The sequence below is a fragment of the Hippopotamus amphibius genome, chromosome 1 (genome assembly GCF_030028045.1).
Source record: "Hippopotamus amphibius kiboko isolate mHipAmp2 chromosome 1, mHipAmp2.hap2, whole genome shotgun sequence".
Taxonomy (NCBI): Eukaryota; Metazoa; Chordata; class Mammalia; order Artiodactyla; family Hippopotamidae; genus Hippopotamus; species Hippopotamus amphibius.
In genome coordinates this window covers 79,360,252-79,377,411 of record NC_080186.1, presented here as the reverse complement: position 1 = coordinate 79,377,411, position 17,160 = coordinate 79,360,252, and the positions used below count along the sequence as shown (strand labels likewise).

At 42.6% G+C, this 17,160-nt stretch overlaps 1 protein-coding gene across 2 annotated transcripts in view; it reads left to right on the top strand.

Moving 5' to 3' along the window:
• CACHD1 (cache domain containing 1) overlaps positions 1–17,160 on the top strand; it is a 222,680-nt gene that overhangs the window by 151,915 nt on the left and 53,605 nt on the right. For both annotated transcript variants that reach the window (XM_057717419.1, XM_057717428.1), the window contains exons 5-8: positions 5,877–6,003; positions 8,789–8,933; positions 9,842–10,058; positions 16,495–16,644. In XM_057717419.1, coding sequence (XP_057573402.1) covers positions 5,877–6,003; positions 8,789–8,933; positions 9,842–10,058; positions 16,495–16,644 — 639 coding nt within the window. The remainder of the gene's footprint in view (positions 1–5,876; positions 6,004–8,788; positions 8,934–9,841; positions 10,059–16,494; positions 16,645–17,160) is intronic.

Genomic DNA, 17,160 nt, shown 5'->3' with positions numbered 1-17,160 from the left:
TATAAGATGGGAATAACAGTATCTCTTTGGTAAACCTCCACATCCTGGCTCTTGCTAGTTATTATATACTTGGGAAAATTAACCTCTGTATGCCTTGGTTTCCTGAATAATAAATAAAACCTACCTCATAGAGTTGTTGTAAGCATTAACTGAGATAATATAGCTCAAAGACTTAGCGAAGTGCCTGGTACGTGGTCAAACACTCAATAAGCTTACCCCTTCTGGAACAGCATAAACAGTATCTGGGGGTCCATGAAGTGTGGCCCCTCCAGAATATGTGGTAAAACAATAGTCAGGACGTGAGTGAGGAGTAGGAATTGGAAAGGTATGATGGGGTATAGTGCCAGAAATTTTGTTTGGAGTCCTCAGGATGTGAATTTGTTTTATTCCCCTCCGAAAGGGTTGCTTTTGCACAGAGCATTACTAAAAGATGTTATGTAGTTTCTGGTCTGTTGGAGAAGTATGTGTGTTTCTGTGTGTCTGCAACTCTGTGTATTTAGGACAATTCTTGTGTTTTACATCTGGCAAGCTGTGGGAGGTGGACAGTTCTGTGTGTTTTGCTGAGCGGTAGTGGGCTGGGCATCCGAAAGCCCTGAGCTCCTCAAAGTGGGAGCATAAGCTTTCTATGACGGAGCATTTCCCTTTTGTCCCTACCTCTGCTGAATAATACTGTTGAGAAAACAAAAGTCACAGCCCAGCTACAAGTGATTTTTAATCCATCTCTTTCTCATTGGCTTGGTGGGCTAAGCATTAAAGAAGGCAGGGTAAGGAGTTTGGGGACATGGTTGATTTTGTTTTGACTGGAGAGGCCAATGACATAAGAACTGCTCAGATGTAGATAATAAAATTGGAAGGAAAGTATTTGGGGATGATGGAATCTGGGGCCCATATGTTAGAATTATCCACAGACAGTTCAGTACACTGTATGCAGGTGGATCTTGAGACCCGATAGATGGGAAGTAAAGAATGCCTGGAAGGAGGAAAGGCACAGTTTTTCAGCTGCTTATCTGATGACAGTTTGTCAAAGGAAAGGTAAGCCAATAGATATGGCAGAATTCTTGGCCTTCACTTAGAGTAAGCACAGGACATATTGGAGAGAAATAGTCAATTGTTGAAGGGGATAGAGCCTTCATTCTTTGCCCTCTTACCACTTTTCTGTGGGTTTCTCAAGGGTCTTTGGAAACACCTTGTCCCAATCTGTTGCTTTACAAATGAGGAGATTGTGAAATCTCATGGGGACAGAGGTGAAGAGCCTTGGCCAAGATCATCATTCACTAGTTCACTCAGCAAATACTGAGCGAGTGCTTCCTAAAAACTGGGCTTGTGCCAGGCTCTGGCAACCTGATGACTTGGCTCCTGCCCTCCTGGGACTGACAGCTCCTCTCTGTGAGAGACATGAAACAAATAGCGGCAAAAATAAATACACCAAACTTACCAGTTTTTGCTATGAAGGAAAATACTGGGTGCTCTGAGAGAGGACAGTAATGGAGGATGATCAGGGAAGGTCTCTCTGAGAAGGTTAAGAGTTATTCCAAGTCTAAGGATCACCTTGTGCAAAAAAGACTGGCATATTTGCAAAACTAACGGAAATAGCTCTCGATATACAATGTAGTGAGTTGAAAAGGGGAAAGGTGAGGCTGAGGAGTAGGAAGGAGCCAGATGGTGCAGGGCGTGATGGGTTTGGATTTAATACTAGACATAGTTTAGTGGGAAACCTTTGCACAGTTTTAAGCAAATCAATGGTGGGATTTGATTTCCATTTTAGAAAGCTGCCTTTGGATGCTGGATAGAGAGTTAAATTGAAGGTCAGGGAGCTTGCCGGTCAGAGATGAGACTTAAACCCATGCTTCTTACTCCCAGTCTGTCTGATTTATCAAGGTCTCCCTTCTAGTTCCAAAGTGCCAACCTGAGTTAAGTAGAAAGTGCAAACTAGCATTGAGCCTGTGTCCAAATGGCTTTCTCATGTCTGCTCAATTTGACGGTGAAAGGAAAAGACACATCAGGCTCACATCTCTAACCTGTTGAGCACCTAGAAAATAATTAAGAGGTCTCAGCTCTATAGTTTCTCTGTCAAATAAAAACTCCCTTTATTATCTAAAATATGCTGCTTATTGTTTGATGTCACGCACGGTCCTGAGTGCTGTAATTACTGTTGACTCTACCTTCTAAGCTGTAGCTTGTGTCTCTGCCATTTTCCAGGTAAAGCAGCCTGTGGAGTCGATGTTGAAGCCCATGATATTGGACTCCCAGCTGGTGTGTGCCAGTTTTAGCCGCTCAGCACTTTGTTTTTTTCTCTCACAAGATTAAATGCTGACGTTAGCCTTATGTCTTATTTCAATTTTGAAGTCACTGTTTTTTGTCAAGTGTCTCCTTAATTGTATTCATTTACAACTGTATACTTACAAACTGATGCAATTGGTTATTCTGATTGAAAACCGTCAATATGTTTATGTATTTATTCTGCCTCTCAAAAGGTACTCAGTGTGCCTTTTGTCTGTTGATTGCTAATTCATTCAGCAGTTATCTGTTGACATGTGGAAGCACTGTAGTGTTCTGGTAGGAGCAAGGATTTGGGAGGCAGACACCGAGGTCAAATCATGACTCTGCCCTTATGGCTCTGAGCAAGTTAGTTCTTTACCTGTAAAATAGTATAAGAGCAAACTCACAGAGTCACTATAAAACATCAAACTATGTATAAAACTAATTGGTATGATACTCAATAAATTTTCACTTTTATTATCAAATCAGCTTTATTGAGGCATCATTGACATCTAATAAACTTCACATGTTTGGCATATACAATTGATATGTTTTAACATATATAGTCTCTTGAAATCCTCAGATGAGCAGGCTTTTTCTCTTTCCACTTACGTATTTCTGAACCGGCTGTATTGGCAGTGGTGTTGGGAGAAGGGAGTGTTTATCATTTTTAAACATATTTAGAATTATCATTGCTCTGTATTGATTTAGTCACAGTATTTAATTTATGTTTAATTGGATTTAGCATTAGAGGAAAGTAAGATTTTAGAATTTATCAAACAAAAGTATCAAAACATTCGAGAAATAGTACTTCCACAAAGATCTTCCCAGACTGAATGTTACAGATATCACACAGAGTGTGCACCTTGATGTGAAAAGAACTGGGAATCTCTGCTTCAAGGGTACAAAAATGGCTCGAGTATAGATCTCACCCTTGAGGATCTTTGAGTCTAGGGATGGAGGATCAAAAAGTTACCTGTAAAGATAATAATTTTAAGTAGAAGGTGGGAAGAGGTAAAATGCTGGAGGATGTCAAGGGGTGTGATGACTTGTGTCTTGGGGTTAAGCTTCAGTCCAGGAAAAACCATTCACTGCCTCCTTCACATGTGTCTGTCTGAGATCAGTGTGCAAAGCAGTAAGACACATGTAGACCCTGCCCACTGATAACTTAAAGCCTAGCGCTGTTCATCGTGCACTGACATGTTGGACGTCTGCCCAGCATTTCTTCCTGGATGGCTTCCAGCATTTCTGAGGAAAGAGTGAGTGTACAGGACCCCGATCCAAGTGATCCAGTGGTCAGAACACCTAACTGACTCCTGTGAATGGGGGAAGCCCCCTCTGGGTTCTCTGCATAGATGAAAAGGCTGTCATCCACCTCCACCTCTAGGTTAGGAGGGGCCTGCCTGGGGTGCGCACCTCAATGATAGATTGATTGCTTCTGGGCCCTGGGGTCCTCATTACCTTCATAGCCGTCATCTTCTGCTAGTGCTGAATAACAGAGGAAATTTAATCAGATACCAAAGGAGTTCTCAGCAGGAGGGTTTGAGGAACCTTGCCTGACACTCAGGCCCTGGCGCTGGAATGGAACCAGGAGGATCTTTTGTGGTGAGACTAAATGTATCACACACTGTGTGAATTCTGATTTATTTTTAAAACATTCTTGCTCTCATTGGCTCCCCTTTTAATAGTCTCACTGTAGCCTGTTTATTGTTACAGATGTTACTTTTAAATGAGGTCACCGAGCTTTTCTTTACTTCCAAAGGCAGTGTTTGCCTTTTTATTGCCAGGTTGGCAGGGCTGCCTGGAGAAGAGTGCTAATATGAGATCAAGGTTAAGTCTCAGACTCCCAGGAGATGAGGCAGAGAAAAACCCTCTTCCATGTTTACATGCACTCATGTCAGCATTGGTCTCCGGAGAGAGGGTTGGTCGCCTGAATCCAGGTGATGACCTTGATAAGGTCGCCTGGAGGATGGAGAGATGGGACAGGCGTCAATGTCATACATTGGCCTGACTCCCTCTGGCCCACTGTGAAACCTCAAGCAAGTCAGCAAACCTCTGTAACTGGGGTTGATAACTGTTTACTCCCAGGATTTGTGTGAGGCTACAATGTGCTATAGCCCCTTGGTGTGTGTTGGGCGGGGTAACTGCTGAACATGCTTGAAGTCCTCCACGTCGTACATGTTACACAGCGTGCTTGGAGGACCACCTCCCAAATCGGGTTTGCCATCGTTTGCAAATGCGCTTTGATTGAACACACCCACACATTCTTTTACAGAGGTCTGTGGCTGCTTTCGCACCCCAAGGCAGTGTTGGGTAGTTGGCATAGAGGCTCTGTGGTCTGCAAAGCCAGAATCACTGACCACCTGGTCCTTTACAGAGGTTTGCTGACTCCTGAGCCACACTAAAGGATGGCTATGTGTTGGGGACGTCCCTGGCAGTCCAGTGGTTAGGACTCCACGCTTCCACTGCAGGGGGCGTGGTTTCCATCCCTGGTCAGGGAACTCATATCTCACATGCTGTGAGGTGCAGGCCCCCACTCCCCAAAAAAAGGATGGCTATGTGGCATTCAGAGCTTTATATTGATGCATATATAGTTTTGCCAAATACACCTTATGCTCCATTTCCCTCTCTATAATTCTTCTTATATACAGCTAATTATAGGAGGGCTTGTGTTCTGCTCATCTTTGTATATCTTGCCGCATGTGAAGCAGTACCCTACACATAGTAATGTGTAATGCATAAATGCGGTGGTGTGGAGCACAGTGAAAGGGCATCAGAGAAGAGAGAAAGACTTCATGGAGGTTTGGGGACAGGATTGCACACAGTAAGGTGGCTGCCATCCCAGCCACAGACCAGTGGCAGGGATGCAGTACACGTCAGAAAAGAGGCAGTACCACGGGATGTGAAGAACACAGGAGCCAGGACACCCAGACTTTAATCCCAGCTCAGCCAGTTCTTGATGAGGCCTCAGACAAATTGCTTAAGCTCTGTAAGCATATTTTCTCAACTCCCAAGTAGAGAATAATAATACCAGCTTCATCCTATGGTTGTTTTATGGATTAAATGAGACAACGTGAGGGAAAGCCTCTGTTCCAGTGCCGGCACACTGGAGTCATTCTGTAAGCTATTCCTGAATGATTATAGTTCTGGCTTTTCAAGTACCATCAATGCTGTTTCCCTCATTGTGAAGTGAACAAGGTCAAGGTCCTAGGTCTAGTCCCTCTGGAGACTAGCCTATTAATATTATTGTCTTCCACAGTTAGAGAACATACCCAAAGCCAACAAGTATACACCGGCTCAACAGGGACCAACCCAGTGAGGAGAGAGATTAATGCAAATAAATCATTCATGCTGGAAAAATAATCCACGACATATAGTGTCACCATACAATGTTAAGAATAATTGCTTCACTTGAATGAAACATTCATTACATTTTCCATTCATGGGATATTTTTTTAAGGTACAGAAAGAAAATGTTTAGTAGAAAATTTACAGCCTTATATCTAGTGGGATTTCTTCATACTACAAACCATTTATGCAAAACAGATGCCTGAGGCGCCATGCCTGCGTGCACCTGTGGATTTGGTGGTTATATTTCTTTTTCCCCACTCCTCCAGTTCTTGCAGACAACCTGAAATCCAACCCTGGAATTAAGTGGCAGTATTTCAGTTCGGAAGAAGGAATTTTCACTGTTTTCCCAGCGCACAAGTTCCGGTGTAAGGGCAGCTATGAGCATCGCAGTAGGTACGTTGACTTGCTTGCCAGAGTTTTAATTACTGCTTAAGAGTAATCTGTCTAAAATATAGACTCCCCATTCATACACACAGCTCTGCCTCCAAACTGTGGTTTCAGAAACTTGTCCTGAAATGATTTCACTAGTTAACATATGTGGGTGTGGAAATGCTCGGGAAGGCAAATGATGAAGCCTGGAGCTTTTTCAGAACTATCTAGCAAGCCAAGTAAAACAAGGTATTTACTAAGAAATAAAAAATTTTGAAGCACCCAGACTGTTTTGAGCTTCAGACACCTTTGTTGAGAGACAAATGGTAAAAACCTTCTCTGAAGCTCAGTGCTAGAAGACTTTATAGCATACCTCAGAATAGGGTTTGTGATTCTCAAACTTTCCTCTCTGTGATAATGCGCTTGGCCATGCTTTTGAAATTTACATGCAAATCTCAGCTACTAGAAGTTTTAAGGTTGTCCAGAAAACACTGGATTGAGGATTGCTGACATGCTGCTTTTTTCAGGAAATGACTTGAGATGCTACCACTTAGCCAGAGGGTGGTAATGGTGAGATAATTGGTATGACAAGACTCATCAATTTACAGAACCCCTTAGGCAATGATACTTGCCTTTTGAATCCCCACAGTTTCCCTTTTGCAGTGTTAGATGCTTGATGCCAGAACTTCTGAAACTAGTGCAAGATGCCTGCTTTTCATGCCACTTTTTTTTAAGTCTAAATTAACCTTCTTTCCATCTTTATTTTAAATTATATCTATTCACTAAATTTATTGTGATAATCATTTCATGATGTATGTAAGTCAAATCATTATGCTATACATCTTAAACTTACACAGTGCTGTATGTCAATTACATCTCAATACAACTGGAAGAAAATAAATAAATAAATTGTATCTAAAATTTTCCCCAAGGGAAATACTACTTCTGTGCTTTTCCTAGAGGGACATCTGTATCATTTGTATGGTTTCTTCCATTCCCTCCCTCCCTAGACAGGGTAGTGAAGACCTGAGCATCTTGGAGACTGTACCAGAATCTGTGACCTTGGGTTCTTGTCTGGCTCATCTCTCAGGAGAGGCCCAAGACACCATGAACCATCTAATTCTCATTTACTTCTAAGAAGATAGATTAGATGGCATTCTGCTTTTTAATGAGTCACCTGTGAGGGATGGTCAAAAAGGAAAGACATCACCTTGTCACAAATCAGCATTCACCTACCCTTGGAAGGTTTCATGAATCTCTACCCTAAATATGCATTAAATCAATCCTCAAGCCTCTGTCCCCTTGGCTAAGTAATCTGAGTTCCTCGCCTCATAGATTGCTGTTGCCATCTCTTTGCCTGTCCTCTCGCCTCTGCAGCTTTTGCAAGTTCTCCGCATCCTTTGAAGTGTGGGGTGGGTTTGCAGAGCATACCAGAAAGGAACCAATCACACTATGAGGACCCCCTCCCAGATTGTACATATAATGCTGCTATTTATGTATCCCACTCAAGCAGTTTTTAACAATTTGTTGTGACAGTGTGAACACATTTTCTGAATGAAATGAATGAATTGAATTGGAAAGGAGGAGGTGTGTCATTTTTTTAAAAAAATCTACTCACCTGGCTTGGAGGACCTAAGAGCTCGGTATTTGACATGGTTGTCAGTGTTTGGATAGTTGGATTTCCTTATTTTCTGTATCCTCTTTCGTTTCTGCAGGCACCTCTTTTGGATTCTTTTTATCCCATTTCCCTGCTTGGCTGAATGGTATTGACTATTGAAAATATAGTAGTACGTTAGTATTAATGTAGGACTTCTGTCTTGAGGACAATTAGTGTAAGCTTGGCCCGATTTTGAGTTTTTTTGATTCTTTGCTTATATTTCTTAATCTGCGCCCAGGCTTTTGTGACTCAACTGGCATCTAACATTTCACAGAAAAAATCTAATGTGTTGGGGTGTCAGCAAAGGAGAGAATGCTCTTGAGGCTGATTTGCTCTCTTAAGCTCCCTCTAATTTGTTCCAGTTTTAAAACTGTGAATAGAAACCTCATTAAACCTCTTCTCACAAACCTGCCTGCACTGCACACTAGCAGAAGGCAGCTTTGATGGGAGGCATTTCTCCTTTGGAGTTCCCCTACCCACCCCTACCCACTTTTCTAAATGTTGGCAAACAAAAACCTGGCAAGAAGGGTGGCTATCACAGGCTTGGACAGATCTGATAGCATGGTTTTAAATGGTAAGATAAGGGACCTTTTGGTGGCTGACTGCTGTAAATTGCTTCAGTACAGAAAGGAAAAGGGCCCTCCTAGCAGTGGCTTTTGTCTGGGGAGAGAGAAACCAAACCTGCTATTCAAAGCTGCTCAGTGCACTCACAGATGATAGGCTCCCTCGGTTTTAAGCCAAGCCCCACTCTAAATCTGCAGAGGACCCAGCACTGGCCAGTGGGCTTTTTTCTCCCTGCTCTTCTGTCTCTGCCGCCCTTTGGGCCACCAGTTCCATTTCCTGGGAGGGTGGACTTTCATACGTGCTGAAAAAGCCAGCCTTCCAAAGGCTTTGCTTCTTAAAACCTTCTCCCAGTTGCTTTAATCTTTGGAAGACAGAAGTCACCAATCCCTATTCTGCAGACACACGCGGTTGTCTTGAGATGTTGTTTTCAGTGCACCAGAATAGTTTCTCGTTCCATGCTGGTCTCTCCACCTTTGTGCTGTCCTCCCAGAAACACATGGAGACCAACCTGCTGCCCATCTAGCTCTGTTAGGTTGAGGCCTTTACCTTAAACCAGGACTGACCCCAGAGAGCTTCTCCCCCTTCTAGACCTATCTACGTCTCTACCGTCCGGCCGCAGTCAAAGCACATAGTAGTGATCCTGGACCACGGGGCTTCCGTCACAGACACCCAGCTTCAGATCGCCAAGGATGCTGCCCAGGTCATCCTCAGCGCCATCGACGAACATGATAAGGTGACAGTAATCCCAGGGACAACCCCCATTGGTATCAGGCTTTTCTTGAATACCTTTTTTAAAGTACTTTATGTTTTATGATGTGTATTTTTCAATCCACGTTTAAAAACAACTTTGAGAAAAGAGAGTGGTTTAGTTTTTATTCTAATATTTGAGGAAGCAGCTGCCTACGCTAACTCCAAATCTCTTTTTGATATCTCCCTCTCCCCCCAAAAAACTGTCTTGTACTTCCTTAATGGCTCCTGTTAAGATTTCCAATTCGCTGTGACTTTCACCCTGGGAGTTATACTAAGGAGGAACAGGGCGAGGGCTTGGACACTGGTGGATGGCTGGACTTTATCTCAAGATTGATGGGAGGGAAGGGAGAAAAGAAGGCTGCTCAAGGTTGAGTCATCTCCAGGACACCTCGGAGATAGGCGTGTTTATAGCTAATGATAATCTATTGCCTGTAGACATTTTCCGCTTCATCATTTTGACTTTTCCAACTCCTGAGGTTTTACTCACTAATCTAGTTGTTTAAAACACACATCCTATGCCTTAACCCTCACCCGCACCTCCAGTTGGAAAATCCAGACGGTTAGTACTTGCCAAGATTTTTCTGTGTGAAATACAGTTTTTAATGTTCTAGATGAACACCATACTGCTGACTTCATCTTGGAACGAAAACCAAACTCTAGGGTCCCTGTCCTTTACCAGTCCTTCGCTAGTCTTCAAATTTGATAGATTGATGCCTCTAGGCATTTATTTTTAAACTCTCCAAAACTGTCCTGTAGGCTGTCTCACTTTTTGGGCTCTTCTGAAATGTAAAAACCTTTCCCTGGCAGAATAACACGTCTTCCTGTGTGTGTGTGTGTGTGTGTGTGTGTGTGTGCGCGCGCGCGCGCGTGCGCGCTTGTTTTCCCCTCCAGATCTCTGTGCTGACTGTGGCAGACACTGCCAGGACTTGCTCCCTGGACCAGTGCTATAAGACGTTCCTGTCTCCAGCCACCAGTGAGACAAAAAGGAAAATGTCCACCTTCGTCAGCAGTGTCAAGTCTTCGGACAGCCCTACCCAGCACGCGGTGGGATTTCAAAAGGCATTTCAGCTGATGCGAAGCACAAACAATAGCACCAAATTCCAAGCAAGTAAGTGCCTTTGCTCACAGGACTCATAAACTAATAGACAAAAGATGGTGATAGAAATACACTGTAAATTGATCACACCGCTACGTCTAGAGGGATTTTTTTCTAATTTGACGGGATAAAAATTTCTTGTGTTGTCATAATGGTCATCTGATACTAGGATCTGACTAGATTTTCTCATCTTTTCCAATCAAAGGTACTCAGTCTGCATGATTCTTTACTGCCTGAGTCTCTTCTTCCTGCCCCTTTATTAGGAACATAGCCCCGTTTATTTCCCAGGAGAATATCCACATCCTTTTTAATGCTAATTGTCAGCCTGGCCTCCTAAGCAACTTAGAGAGGTTGTCTGCTTGTGCGCACGTGCGCAGAAACGGGGCGGCCGGGATTCTTGCCTTGATCCTGCCTCCTTCTAACCAGCTGTCATTTAGATGAGCACGGCCCTTCAAGTGTACAAAGGCACTCTAATTTAATTTTCATGTATTAAAGAAAATCTGGAATTAGGATGCATTCTAAAGTAAAGGAAAGGATATTTGAAAAATGACACATGCTTTGAAACTACTGAAAGGAATCTATGTTGTTTTCTCTTTTATATTTGAAAAATCTGTTTGTAGGTTGTTTTTTTAAATGAATGTATCCTATTGAGATAAATTTAAAGAATGTATTTTTAAGCTCTGCAGAGTGTGTGCATCAAAACTAAGACAGCATTGGTAAATGCACAGCTTAGTGCCTGGCACATGGTGGGCCCTTGAAAGATAGAAGCTACGGTAATTATTACAATTAATGATGGTAGATTGCATATCAGTTTTATGTTTGTGTGTATTGTTATCTCACAGTTTCCGTGGGTCAGGAGTCCATGTGTTGCTTAGCTGCTTAGTTCAGGATTGCACGAGGCTGCATGCTAGGTGTCAACCAGATCTGTGGATTCATCTGAGGGTCAGAGTCCTCTTCCAAGTTCAACAGTTGACAGAATTCATTTCCTTGCAATTGTAAAACTCATGGCTACTTGTTTTTCTAAGGCCAGCAGGAGAGCATCTTTTCTTTAAGCCCCTGACTTTGGGGAAGGCTTGGACCCTCTTTTAAAGGGTTGGTCTGATCTAACCAGGCTTACTCTCCCTTTTGCTTTAAACAGATTACTCTCCCTCATGGTTAACTTATTAAGATCTTAACTGCATCTGCAGAATCCCTCCACCTTTGCCATATATGTAGCACAGTCACAGGAATGATATCCCATCACCTTTGCCATATTCTGTTGGTCAGAAACAAATTACTGGGGATGCCCACCCTCAAGAGGAGGGGGTCGTACAAGGCTGGGGGTCATTGGGATCATCTTAGAATTTTGCCTACCAGCCTTGGCAAGCACCAGCTACCCACAGACCATTGTTCCAGGACGGCTGAGTGTAAAGTCATCCATAGTTCAACAAGGCCAAAAGAAGGCTGACCTCTCAAGTATTCAAGACAGATTAGCTAGTTGGTCAATACCATTCACCTGTGGATGCCACTTCCCAGCTGCCATCTGCCTGTTCGCATTCCTCACCAGACGTGCTCTTTCTACTGGATTCTTCGGTCATCTAACCATCTTTAGGGATGAAATCCAGTTTTGATGATGACACTGTTTAAGTAATGGAGAGAAATGTTAGACTGGCAGCAGCCAGGCAGCGAGTGTGTCAAGTGAGCTCGAGCTAAGGTAGTGAGGATTGTTTGGGGGTGCACAGGAAGCTAGAGAGCGCGTGCTTCATCAAGAAGGCAGCTGCCCTTCTGTGCAGCCTTGCAGGAATGCCTGTCCAGTGTTGCCAGATCTTCTCTTTTAAGAGAAGCCAGAAATCTGGATTTTTATGTGAAACCTCTTGATTTTCAAATGTTGTCATTTGTTCCAGCTTTAAAACTGTGAATAGAGACCTCATTAAATCTCTTCTTACAAACCTTCCTGTACTGCACATTAGGAGAAGACTGCTTTGACGGGAAACATTTCTCCTTTGGGTTTTGGGGGATTTTCTTAATGTTGGCAAGCAAAAACATGGCAAGAAGAGTAACCATCACAGATTGGGACACATTTTGATGGCTCTGTTTTTTAAATGTTCAGAGGAGTCTTTTTTAGGCCAAGTAAGATGTTTCTAAAGTTTAGCTCACAGGCCTCCACTTTACACCTTCTACTGACAGTTCAAACAAAAAAGAACCCAAATTAGATTGCATAAAGAAACACGTCAGGAATTAGTATTATCCAGTTTATTAAGGAGAGGTTTGAGATGCTCTCAAGCAATGTTGCGTAGTAGTTAAATATGTGGGGTTTGAATTTCAACCAATGTGTGCTCAAATTCCTACTCTGAAATTTGTCTAAACTTGTGTAAATTATTTGATTTCTCCAGGTATGGTTTCCTCATCTGCAAACTGGGGGTGATAACAAGATCCATTATAAATATTAAATAAATATTAGCTGTGGATTATTAGGATATTCAGTTTCCTTCAAGACATCTAGCTCTGCTAAAGGAGAGCAGATACCCTAGACATCCTAAGTTGACCCCAAGCCCCAAGACGGTCAAGCACCGTTAGTAGCCTTGGCTACAGCATGGTGAGGGGTCTATGTACTCCTTTTAGGAGCTTGTACTCTATATCATTACCTGTGTTCACTCCACAGGCAATTATTTAGCATCTACTGTGTACCTGACACTGTTTGAAGGCCATGGGGTAGTATTATTCCAGTGAGTAAGACCTGCCCTGTAGGGTTATTGTAAGGATTAGTCTGTGCATGAAAGTAAAGTATCTGCCCCACATTGGTGTCCATGTGAACAAAAGCCACATGGCTTAAATCGTGGTGGCTTTGTACTAATTTGCTTTGTACTAACCAGAACATCTAAAACTTTTATCCGGTGCTGGCTCTTTTTTAGTCCCATGGTGGATCTGTAACTGATACCATAAACACATTTGGATTGTTTGTTCTGGGTTTGTTTTGCGGGTAACTGTTTGGCGGGGTGGGGGGGTCATTTTGTAGCAGAAGGAGAAAGATGATTAGGAGCGGGAATCTAGTGGCATGGGCAAAGCCCAAATTTGAGTTGTTCTTCTCCCTTTGATACTGACCCCAAGGAACGCTGGTGGCTTAGACATTGTCAAATGGAGACGGTTGCACTTCCTTCCAGGTACATGCTGTGTCTCTGCTGTGCCCCAAGTCCCTGTAATTACTCATCCCTGACATGACTGATCACAAGGCTTAATGTTCCCATGAGTGACTAGAGAGGGACTTATCCTAGGAAGTAAAACAATAAGTCAGACCAAATTTGACAGGTCTGAGAACTAAAAATAGGAAAATAACTCAGTTTTGCCTAAGGATGGGGCAGGAGTAGAGTCAGGGGCTGGGCAGACAGTCAGGATGCTTGCAGAGTGTACGTTTTATTGTTGGGATGGAAAGAAAATACGCTTGGCAACTAAAGGAGCTGCAGGCCACAGGCCTTCTGGCTTTCTAATCGTGGGCTTATGCCTCAAACCAGCGCTCAGTGACAGCTTATTTTATCCGGAATCATAAAGCCAAGTAAGAAAACTCAGGTTCATTTTAGGTCAGTCTTACAGATGTCCAGGAATTATCACATATGGTACCTCAGCCACAGGGTGAGGATTTGTCTCATACTTTAGATCAGCTTTGTAGTATATCTGTATTCTACCTGCTAGGGTCAAGCAGTATTTTTTTTCCAGTCTGAAGCTTACGTGAGCTATTTAGCATCCTAAAAAAAATAATTTACAGGACTGTATTTACAACATTGGAAAAAGATTGACATCTAGTTTAAGACAAGGGATATTCCCTAGCTTATGATATTTTTTTACATCAGCTTTCACATCCTAATTTCTGATGAATAAATATGTAATTTAAATTTGCAGTTAATGTTTATTAGAGAATTGTTCAAGCATCAAAATTAGCTCTGACTTGCATATATATTAAGTCTTAGTGGTAATTATTCAATTCTGCATAATAAAGGATGTTTCAGTGTCAAAAATGGAAATTTACAAATGGAAGAAAATTCAGTCATTGTATCCTCATCATTGTTAGGATAATTTTTTAAATTATCTATTCCTGGGTAATAAATTACCCAACACTAACTGACTTAAGGCAATAAACATTTATTATCTCAGTGTCTGTAGGTCAGGAATCTGGGCACAGCATGGTTGGGTGCCTCTGGGTAAAGGTATCTCATGAGGTTGCAGTTAAACTGTTGACCAGAGCTGCTGTCATCTCAAAGTTCAACTTGAGAAAGATCTGCTTCTAAGTTCACTGATATGGTTGCTGGCAGATTCGATTCTGAAGGCCTCAGTTCCTTGCCTCTCCATGGGATAGCTCACAACATGCTCTCTGGCTTCCCCAAGAGAGAGAGCACACAGGTGGAATCCACTGTCTTTCTGTAACCTAATCCATCTCTTGACACACCGTGACCTCTACTGCATTCTGTTCACAAGAAGCTGGTCATTAAGTCCAGTCCACATTCAAAGGGAGACCACCCAGGGATGTGAATATCAGGAAGTGAGATCTTTGGGGACCTAACCTGGAGGTTGTCTACACCGCTAACTATAAAGCAAACTCAGATAAATGACAACCATAGAACCTGAAGAAATAAGCATATAACACATCAAGCACTATTTCTCAATAAAAAGGTAAATGTGTAGGATGTCTTAAAAATGGATATTGAATCAGAGAAGCTCAGATTAAAAAGACAATGTAAAAATCCAGCTGGCTGTAAAAATCCAGCTGGCTGTAAAAAGCAATGAAACTGGGACATTTGTAGAGACATGGATGGAACTAGAGACTGTCATACAGAGTGAAGAGAGTCAGAAAGAGAAAAACAAATATCGTATATTAACGCATATATGCGGACTGTAGAAAAATGGTGCAAATCAACCCTTTTGCAAGGCAGAAATAGAGACCCAGATGTAGAGAACAAACATATGGACACCAAGTGGGGAAAGCGGGGAGGGTTGGGGGGCATGAACTGGGAGATTGGGATACCAAACTGTACACTCTAAATATATGCAGTTTATTGTCTGTTAACTGTATCTCAATAAAAGTTCTTTTTTTTAAAAGAAAAGCTTACATTTCCACTCAGACATGCGATTAAATTGTGTGTCTTTGTGCCTTTGCACATTCTAGACACTGTCTGGGATTCCTTCCTTCCATTTCTACATGTATTCAATTTATTCATCTAAATAAAGGACTTTCTCCCCTGTAAGGGGAAAAAAAAAATCCAGCTGGCTTACTTCCCTTCTTCCATTCAAGCTGTCATTCAGCCTCTGCATCGTTACTGGTAGGGAATGCACCACTTTTATTTTTGAGTAAGTCCACTTGAAAGAAGTCTTCACCCTGAGCTAAAATGACTTCTCAATCATTAGCCTTGGTTGGAGAGTCATTTTACTCTAGTGTCATGGATGCTATTTCAGGCCAGTGGGAGGGTTTTGTTTGTGTTGAGGTTTCTTTCTTTTCTCTTTTATCCTCTATTTACCATCACCCTTTGGCTTTCACACTTAAATTAACCAGTTAGTCCTCACAGCAACCCTATGAGGCAAATACTGTCATTATCCCCATTTTGTTGCAGATAAGGAAATTTAGGTGTAAAAGGTTAGGAAATCTGCCTAAAACTACCCAGACACATCTTGAAAGTGGCACAGCTGGGATGTGAACACAGGCAACCTGGTTCCTATGTCCATGTTTTTACTGCTCTCCTACACTGATGAGTTTTAAAACAAAAATGTTTTTGGAGCTACTTAGCATAGAGACAGATAACCTTTTATGTCTTAGTAGTCCCTCAAAGAACCACAATTTTAAAGCCTAGTCCCAGGACTTCCCTGGTGGTCCAATGGTTAAGATTCCTCACTCCCCATGTAGGGGGCCCAGGTCCCATCCCTGGTCAGGGAACTAGATCCCTCATGCCACAACTAAAAGATCCTGCATGCCGCAACTAAGGATCCCACACGCAGCAACAAAGAGTCTGTGTGCTGCAACTAAGACCCGTCAGAGCCAAGTAAATAAAAATAAATAAGTAAATATCTTTTTAAAAAATGTCTAATCCCCCCAAAAATGTGTGTTCCTGGTGGAGACCCTGAGTCACTAAGGAAAGGGTAAGTCAGGTTCTGAATCCTCCATTTCAGAAGGCAGGAGAGATGTCCGTTTGGGATGGCTGAATGACCACAACCTTGGATGCCCAAAGGAACACACCTTCTTTGATCTGGTAAACTCATTAGAAGCAACTCCTTACCTTATACTGGGTAAAGGAGGCCTCGTGGCCCAGCACGGGCAGGATGGAATTGCAGCAGAGGCAGGGAGATGAAAGCCCACCATCGGACGGGCAGGAGTAGGAACCATGGGCCGGGCAGGTCCTTGAGGCCGGAGGGCCCAACGGAAGAGAAACTGAGTTGCTGCCTTTAGCCAGACTCTGATGTAACGTTCAGTTTGTATGTGTTTGTTTAGATACAGACATGGTCATCATTTACCTGTCCGCTGGCATTACATCAAAGGACTCTTCAGAAGAAGATAAAAAGGCGACTCTCCATGTCATCAATGAAGAAAATAGCTTTCTAAACAACTCCGTAATGATTCTCACCTACGCCCTCATGAACGGTAGGTAGTGTTTTGAGATTCTTTTCTTTCAGATGAAAGTTCTCTCTAAGTGCATGCTGCTTTCAAAAAAAAATAAGAAAGAACCATCATGGTGTGCTTTGATGAAGGGTATAAGAAGCAGATTCCTCCCAAGCCTGTCTTCCTCTGCCTCACGTGGGTACTCAGGGCATGTGTTAGGATGTCCCTGTCTCTTCATCTCTGTCTCCAGCCAGCTCCTCATTTCTAAACTTTCTCCAGGTATATGGTCTTGCACAGGATTCTGTACAGCTCCATTTTTTTCACTTCTCGTTTCATGAATTTTGATACTGCATGGAGGTTATTAACTTATCTCATTGATTTAAGAGCAGGAAGCCAAAGTACTGACCTAGATTCTTCTTTTATAACCAGGACTGGGAATATCACATTTCTAAGCAGAATCACTACCTGAAGCCTCTTGTGCCACTTTCTCCACCTCCCTTTCCTTGGAGGTGGTGTCATGGAGATGAGAATTATCTACTTGACTGGGTTATTGTGAAG